This window comes from Notolepis coatsorum (assembly GCF_963971535.1).
Source record: "Notolepis coatsorum genome assembly, chromosome: 12".
In the NCBI taxonomy this organism is placed as follows: domain Eukaryota; kingdom Metazoa; phylum Chordata; class Actinopteri; order Aulopiformes; family Paralepididae; genus Notolepis; species Notolepis coatsorum.
In genome coordinates, this window is record NC_140176.1 from 18,089,479 (window position 1) to 18,098,599 (window position 9,121).

General features: G+C 42.0%; 1 protein-coding gene across 1 annotated transcript; it reads right to left on the reverse strand.

Moving 5' to 3' along the window:
- Nucleotides 1–4,449: 4,449 nt before the first annotated feature.
- Nucleotides 4,450–5,583, reverse strand: LOC311238169 (B-type lectin plumieribetin-like). Its single transcript, XM_084326182.1, has 3 exons — nucleotides 5,525–5,583; nucleotides 5,209–5,302; nucleotides 4,450–4,840 (listed from the first exon to the last, which is right to left on the reverse strand). Exons 2-3 carry the CDS (start codon nucleotides 5,296–5,298, stop codon nucleotides 4,580–4,582), a joined length of 351 nt encoding a protein of 116 aa, XP_084182308.1. The 5' UTR covers nucleotides 5,299–5,302; nucleotides 5,525–5,583; the 3' UTR covers nucleotides 4,450–4,579.
- Between the last annotated feature and the right edge of the window lie 3,538 nt (nucleotides 5,584–9,121).

A 9,121-nucleotide genomic window follows, 5' to 3' on the forward strand; every position in this document is an offset into this window, starting at 1 on the left:
TATACTAGCTTCTTCATAAAATAGTAGCAGAGAACAAGACTGACACAAGACCAAATAAGGTTATAGATTTACAATAAGGGATCTAGGATTACAGCTGAGTTCAACAGTTCTGAACACAGACTCTTGTCTCCTTGACAACAGATGGTTGTTGTGAGGAATTTGATGACATTCCCTGTATGAGCACAAATATAATTGCCAGCTTTAACACAGTAAATAACAGTACATTGTAGACACTGTTTAAGTCATTTTACAATAGATAGAGTTATAGACAGATAGATATGGTAGATTCATAGATAGATAGATTTATAGATATTCTTACATTAGCAAAAAAACAGCCAACGTCTGACAAAAGCCACTACAGCCTTCGAAATACAGCCAGCCACTACAGCCTTCTTGGCCAATCTCACCAGATCTCAGAGGGTTCAAATACAACAGGTGTGTATGAAACTGAAACAAGTACAGTGTGAGTTATGGTAAATAACCTTAAGTGAGGAAGGCGCTTGCGTGGAGGGCTCTGAACAGCATGACCAGTGTGTGGAAATCCAACCTCCCCCGTCAAATCAAGCTCAACTTCTTTCATGCAACAGTTGAGTCTGTCCTTCTGTATGGCAGTGAATGCTGGACCCTGAAGCCCACCCTGCAGAAGTCCCTGGATGGGTGCTACACCAGAATGATGCGTGTGGCTGGTGCTCAACATCAACAGGGATGAGCATGTCACTAATGCAAACTTGTATGGGGGGGTGCTAAAGGTGAGCGATAAAGTGGCAGTCAGGAGAATGAGGCTGGCAGGTCACTGCCAGAGACACCATGAGCTGCCAACCAGCAAACTTGTGCTGTGGGAGCCAACACACGGGCATCGATCACGAGGACGTCCCACATTAACCTATACGTGGACGTATTCAGGAGAGATGCGGGAACAGAATGCACCGGCGAGCTAGCCAGATGCATGGAGGATCGGGATGACTGGAAGCACCGATGGAGGGCCCGTCCGAGGACGACCTAGATAGATAGATAAATGGACTGCATTTACATCTTTTATCCAAAGCACTTTACATCTTATGCCTCACATTCACCCATTCACTCACACATCCACAAGCCGGCGACGACGGAGGCGACCATGCACTGTGCCAACCTCCTCATCAGAGCAGTTAGGGGTTAAGTGTCTTGCTCAAGGTCACTTCGACGCGCTGCCGGGAGGGGCCAGAATCAAACTGGGAACTTTCTGATGACCAGACCACCGTCCACCGCTCTACCTCCTGAGCCCATATCGCCTGAGTTATAACATGATAAAATTTAATTATTAGGCTTAGTTGTGAATCAAGGACACCCAGTAGGCCTACATCCTGAGCAATAAAAATGGTATTTCAAGTTTTATCTTCTAGATATTATGTTTATTGAACCATTTATAGTCATTTATAAATTCCCCACATTGGTGACTTCCCTGCCATACTGTAGTTTAGCTTGTTATCGAGGTGTATCTACCTGGCTGTCACCACAGTATACCGTCCAGTTTAGTATATAATACTGTTGTTAGCCATTAAGAGGTCAAAGTGGCCGGCCAGTAACTGAAAGGTTGCTGGTTCAATGCTCCCCACTGACAGGAGGGTGTATTCCAGCTGTGAGCTAGTGACTGAAGGGGGGTAGGGGGGGGGGGTATTACATCTACGGTGCACATCGTCTCTGCCTAAGTGCCCTTGAGCAAGGCACTGAACCCCAAAACTGCTCCAGGGGCACTGCATTGTGGGTGACCCTGCACTCTGACCTCTCTGATGAAATGTATGTGTGGGGGACTGTGTGTGTGTGTAACTAGTTGGGATAAGCAAAAATAATTGCCTACATTGACAATAAAGTAGTCTTCTTCTTCTTCTATTTTATTGTTTTGTTTTACATTATGAATCATGATAGACAATTATGATTCCATATCATGAGTCCAATATATCCAACATATGATGAGTCCAATATGATGAACATTACTGGATTATCTAACATCCATAATAAAAAAAAAATCCAGATACTTACTTTTATTTTTTATCACCATATCACCCCAAGCCCTATTAACCATCACAATCCCATGTTTAGAAGAGAGGTGGCGCCCCTGGACTGGAAGCAACCAAACACACAATTCTGAAACGGTCAAATATTGCCACAGAATGTTGTCTGATGTATTGTCATTGGTAGTGCACATATTTGAGCCTATATGACAACTGAATATTTATTATACAGTGAATAGGCATTTTTAAAGAACAGCAACATTGATTCCATAGAAAACAGAAAACACATTGTAACAAAATGGCCCCAGTCACACACTTCACCTGGCTCTGTTTGTATACCTGCCTGGGGCCTATGTGGGAATTGAACTTAGAAGACCACTTGTCACTTGTTTTCTGAAAAGCCAGTGTTATATAATACAGTATCAGAGGGAGAATGAATCTTCTTCCTTTTTAGACACCACATTAAGGCACAATAGAGCATGTTTTCAGGGGGAAAAACTAAAATGTTTCAGGAAAATAAATGCACCTCAGATGTTAGCGTGGCATTTTATTCAGATGTTGTGACTTTCGTGGGTTTATGTGATGTTTTCAGATACAATGGATACCAATGGCAGTGGTGAATCGGCAGAAGATAACTACCAAATGTATACAGTAACAGGTAAAAGATTATTAAAAAAAGAAGGGTGCCTTGATTTTTGTATCAAGACAAGAATTACTTGGAACCCCCATTGATTGATTGATTGAAAACTTTATTAACAGATTGCAGAACGGGTACAATACAGTACAGCTCAATACACACAATTGTTAACGGGATGCAGACCAGAGAAAGACTTTCGTCTTGTTTACATCAGGGTCCCCCATTTTCAATTCATCAGGACATATATGACATACATGACATACAGATAGACAGTACTGCTACATCTATACATTTATGACATACCAGATTTGCAAATACAGTACTGTTTGTGATACAAAAAGAGTCCAGAAAAGAGTATATACATTTGACGTAAAAACTGTACATTGGGGGAGGTTGGGTAGGTGGGGTGGGGCTGTACATTGGAGGTGGTTCGGTGGGGGGGGGGGGGGGGGGGGGGGGGGGGGTTGGGTAGGAGGGGTGGGGGGGACACACACTACAACTGTACAAGCAAAACTGTACATTGGAATATTGACAACCATACTTGGTCATTTACTGTACATTGGAGGGGGTTGGGTTAGGACACATGTCAACAAGACTGGTGTGGTCCTTTAAGTTTGGAATGGCGTCTCCTGTCAGACTTCATAGGATTCAGAGCCTGCAGTGCAACACCATTAGTGGTCTGGCGTTGATCCCAGATCCAATTACTGTTTAATTAAATTTAATTTAATTAAACATTGCATTTCAACAATGGCCTCTGGTGTAGCATGACTGAGAACTACCTCATTGACGTCAGAGCAACATCAGAATTGGAGCATCGGCATTGGTCTAAATCTGTGACCACAAAACTGTCTTCCCTGCAAACTCAGAACCGGGAAGCCACCGGTTTACAGCTTGGAGCTGTTCCAAGAGTGGCTAATGAGAGACAGGGTTTGTAAAGACAAAGCATGTTTGTTTGAACCTCTTGACCCAAATGAGCTGGTGTTTATCTGAAGTGCCACGGCCACGCCCCCAGACTCCTGCATATTATATCGGTATTGATACAGTAAGGTTTTTATTGAATCTTTTATCAATAAGGAAGTCCTTCATTCCAGCGCCTCACTGTGCATCACTGAGCACAGAGTAACAGCGCTCAATAAAATTCTAACTTTGTGGAAGGGCGTGGCATTTTGAGTGGAGAAGGCGTACATCTTTTTTTTCAGGGATATTCTCCTCTGTTTTAAGTGAACTGGTAGACTGATAAAATGTATATATATATATATATATATATATATATATATATATATATATATATATATATATATATATATATATATATATATATTCATATTTACCGCATATATATTTATCCACATCTGTCTGAATATACCTGCATATAAACCTTTTTACATACTATATCTGTATCTGTATATATCCCTACCTACTCGTTATACTGCTGGCCAGTATGACTTACTATCAACTAGTGTTTTTATACATGTATCACTGTACACAATACTATAACACTGTACATACAGTACACCTGATTATCATTATTACTCAGTAGTACTCATTTATATATACTCCAGTTTAATCACTTGTACATTGTATTATCATTATGCCAACTTCTTTTTGTTGTAACTTGTGCTGTATAATGATGATAACATTTTAATCTAATCTAATCTAATTTACTCTTCTTCAGAGAAGGAATTTCATGTGGAAATGGCAAGGGGCGGAGACTTAAGCCCTTTGGAACAAAGTCTGCACATTTCTTGATCACAGATATTAGTATGATAACATCCTACAAAGGAAAGCACGATTTAAAGAAAAAAATACTACATTCATACATCCTCTTAAAAAAGTTTTTATTGGGTACCAGATGTTCCTGCTTATACGTGTCATAAATTGACGTAGTACAAAGGTACCATTCAAATACAGAAAACAGCAGAGAATAAAAAACTGCCTTTTTTGTGTGACTTCATTTCATGCCTTTGGACTTGGCAGAGTTCCAGATGTCGTCTCCTTCCCTCTGCACTACCAGGACACCGTCGTCTCTCAGGGTAAGACGGCACATGTTGCATTTGTCCTTGCTGGAGTTGGTATGCCACTGGGCTTTGTCGTCCTCGTTGTACATGACCAGGTTGCAGTCTGCCTGCATGCACAGGCGGTGGGCACCTGACCCCTCTGTCTCTGAGGTCCACATGGGCTTCCAGCCGTAGACAACAAGGTTGCCATCATCCTGCAGGGATCAGAAAGAACCACGTCGCTGTTATCAAACTGGGCATGCATCATCTGCTCACAGTCACATCCAGTCATAATGTGATCACATGAATCTGAGATGAAGGGTGGGAATTATATATAAGTCTGTTCTGAACTGTCTTTTGGACAGCCCATGTATTTTATTGCAGTTATAAAGTCGATCCAGATCATGCATGAGTGTGAATGTGGGAACCATTTATGATCAAAATGCAGTTTGAAAACTGGACTTTTTACATGTACGCATATCCAGTTCATATACTTCTCCATGAGCATCTGCAAAAAGATGTGAAGCCCCCATCCTACAGTGACTATTCTCTACAGACTTTGAAAGAATTCCAAATGACTAACCTGAAAGACAGCCTTCCATTCACGGTTGTTGGATATCAGGAAGTCTCCCTTCCGGAGCTCATCATTCTTGGACAGGTAGTTCCTGCTCATGATTCTGAATGAAAAGAAAATATTTTCAGATGTAAAAATGTTGGTGAAATGCTTAATCTAAAATCACTATGCTTTGACCTTCAAAACTATTTCATTTATACCTTGCTAATCAATCAGCTCGTGCAACACTGATACAATGCACGCAATAATCCAAATCTAAATAGAAGAGGAACACCACCCAACATTTAAAACAAAGGATGTGACTAATTATATAAATGTTACTCACAGGCTTTGAACTCCTCCACAAGGCAGTGCAGCAGAGCTGAATGAAGTGAAACACAGATCTGGACGCCCCTCTTTATACTACTGGGACAGATGGGTGGAGAGAGAGAGGGGAGACTTTTTTTTTATTGCCCTCCCTTTTCTATCAAATAAATTGCCAGTCTGTGCATGTGTATAGCCGTTTTCTCCCTAAGGCTGGAGGGTAACACTACCCATCGCCAAATTCATACACAGGTGTGAATACAAAAGCTATCTCATAAACCTGTTTGTGAAATTACCCAAAATGTCAGAACTGTTGTTGTGAAAAGTATGACTAAAGCTCTTTGATCCTCCTGGATATCAACAAAATCAAGCCACTTCAGATATCCAATCTGGTTACCCTAATTGGCAATAATAATTCATTATTACATCTCAAGAACACTCTGTTCTTACAGTACCAAGCAAGCATCTACAATGTCTAGTGAACAGAAGGCCACGCCCCTCAGCCTACTGAACATCCTGTACAAACTCCATGATCAAAACTGCAAAAAGGAATTGAGGAAAACAAAAATAAAACCCTGTGAACTTTGGAAATTACTCAATAATCAACTAGGCTGCAGTAAAAAACTTAAAACCAGATTTTCAAACATAAACATAAAGACGGACAACACGCTCATCACAGACAAGCTGGATGTGGCCAATTACTTAAACATTTTCTTCACAAACATAGCCACAACACTGGTAAATAAACTACCCACCCACTCAGGGCATTTTGGGGTAGAACACATCATAGCCTACTACAATAACCTAGGGGTCCGCAAAGACGATTTTAAACTAAATGGTATCAACAGCTGAGGTACTCAAAAAACTGAGCGCCCTCCAACCTAACAAGGCCACTGGCCATGACAATATCCCCTCCAAATTCCTCAGAGACTCAGCAGCCGCCATCACCCCAGTCATCACACACATAATAAACCTCTCCATGGGGAGCTCCAGTAGCTCACCGCATATCTCGGCGCTATTTCTGCGTCGGGGAAAACCGAGCTGCGTCACGGATCTGGGGGACTCGAGTTCGATTCCCGGACCCGCCGTCATTTCCCAGAATGTCTTCCCCTGATCTATATCCCGTTTCAACCTATATCTGTCGGTCATGCTTGACCAGAAAAGCGATAAACGCTAAAAAGTAAAGTAAAAAAAATAAAAAAAAAATAAACCTCTCCATAAAACAGGGACATGTACCCAAAGACTTCAAAATTGCGAGAGTAACCCCCCTGCACAAAAAGGGCAGCAAATTAGACCCAGGCAACTATCGCCCTGTTTCTATTCTTACCTCCATCTCGAAAGTGATGGAAAATTTTTTATACGAACAGGTCGAAAAGTACATCGCGAAAAAATATCTAATCTTCGAATTCCAATCTGGCTTCAGAACATCCCACTCCACTGACACATGCCTTCTCTATTTGAATGACCACATCAAACAAGAGGTGGACGCGGGCAAATACTTCGGCATGGTCATGCTGGACCTACAAAAGGCCTTCGACACTGTCAATCACTCCATTCTGATTGAAAAGCTAAAAGCAATTGGTTTTGATAGTCTATCAGTGAGCTGGATGCAATCCTACCTGGAGGGGAGAGAACAGATGGTGGAGGTAAACGGTATCCTACCCCCCCCCCCCCCCCCCCCTCCCAGTGAGCTGTGGTGTTCCACAAGGAAGCATACTAGGACCGCTACTGTTCCTAATTTATGCAAATGACATGTCGTCAGCTTGTGACTGCAACTTGTTCCTGTTCGCGGACGACTCAGCCCTGCTGGTCTCTGACAAGAACAAGTTACAGGTTGAAAAAACCCTCAGCTCGGAACTAGGCAAAATCTGCACCTGGCTCGCTGACAACAAACTATCATTACACCTGGGTAAAACAGAGTCTATTCTCTTCGGTTCAAATAACAAACTCAGCAAGGCCGACGGCTTCTCAGTTACAGTGGGTGACAATATTGTCACAAGGAAAGATGAAATTACATACCTAGGTTCCATCCTAGAGGCTAATCTTTCCTGTGACAAAATGGCATCCAATGTAATACAAAAAAGTCAACCAACGAACTAGATTCTTGTACCGGATCTCCTCTCTGGTAAACAAGAATACCCTGAAGACTCTGGCATGAGCACTCATTCAAGGGTACTACGACTATGCTTGCACCTCATGGTACCAAAGCACCTCAAAGGCGCTAAAAACAAAATTACAAACATCACAAAACAAACTGGTCAGACTACTGCTTGACCTTACTCCTAGAACCCACCTCACCCCTGCCCACTTTGACAACCTAGGATGGCTTAGAGTAGACAACAGAGTACAGCAGCTTGCAATGGGCCTGGTCTACAAGATACGCTACACGACTAAGGTACCCATGTACATGTCAAAATACGTCCCAAAGGTCAGTGAATACCACGACCACAACACCAGAGGGAGCTCCACAAATCATGTTAAACCCAGATTCGGCTCAAACAAGGGACTAAACACGTTTCGCAATTATGCCACATCAATGTGGAACGCCCTACCCACAGCTGTAAAATAATGTGAATCCCTACCCACTTTTAAAACCACTTTCAAGGAGCACCTACGGGAGACTGCAATTCGAAACTGGCCCCTGTAAATGTCCTAACTCAACCCCCTCCAATGTAAATGTCCTCCTAACCCAATAATACACCAGACCCTCTTCTTGGGACCAAGTAAGGTTTCGTCGATAATCCAATGTACAGTTAGCCCCCCCCCACCCCACCCACCCAACCACCTCCTATGTACAGTCACCCCCCCCCACCCCACCTACCCTACCCCCCCCCACCTCATCCAATGTACAGTTTCTTCGTCAAATGTATATACTAAATGTAGTACATCTATACATACATATGTCATAAATGTATAGATGTAGCAGTACTGTCTATCTGTATGTCATGTATGTCATATATGTTATGATGAATTGAAAATGGGGGACCCTGATGTAAACAAGACAAAAGTCTTTCTCTGGTCTGCATCCCCTTAACAATTGTGTGTATTGAGCCGTACTGTATTGTACCCATTCTGCAATCTGTTAGTAAAATTTTCAATCAATCAATACAGTCTCATATAAAACTAGACAACCTAAGGAATCCAAAGGTCATACTAGCTTGTTGGGAAGGAGCTGAACAGGCCATTGCTGGAATGCTTCCTCCTTATATTACATATATGTTTGTCTGGGGACCAGAGTTTCATTCATTCAATCTGTATTTAATCTTGAATGATCATTGAGAGCAAGCTCTCATTTACAATGACAGATTGAGAAATACAGCACATAATAAATACTAAATACAGTGTAGAAACAGAAAGTGAATCAATTAAACATTTAAGATAATTTAAGACAACTGCAGACTGCAGAAATGGTTTGCTATTAAAGGTTTAAACTGACCAATGGACACTAATGAATTGAGTGCATTGCAAAATGTGTCTGGGGCAGAGAAGCTAAAAGCAGATTTTCCTGTGCAAACTCTGGGGACCTTAAGTGTATAAGCCAATCACCAGAGCGAGTGTGATAAGGTCCAGAGTCCCAATCCAGCAATGACGTGATGTAGGGTGGAAGATCATCAATAAT

Coding starts and splice junctions, on each gene's coding strand:
- LOC311238169 (XM_084326182.1), bottom strand. CDS start 5,298: ATGAGCAGGAACTACCTGTCCAAGAATGATGAGCTCCGGAAGGGAGAC. Junction 4,841..5,208: donor AATGGAAGGCTGTCTTTCAG/GTTAGTCATTTG, acceptor TGATCCCTGCAG/GATGATGGCAACCTTGTTGT.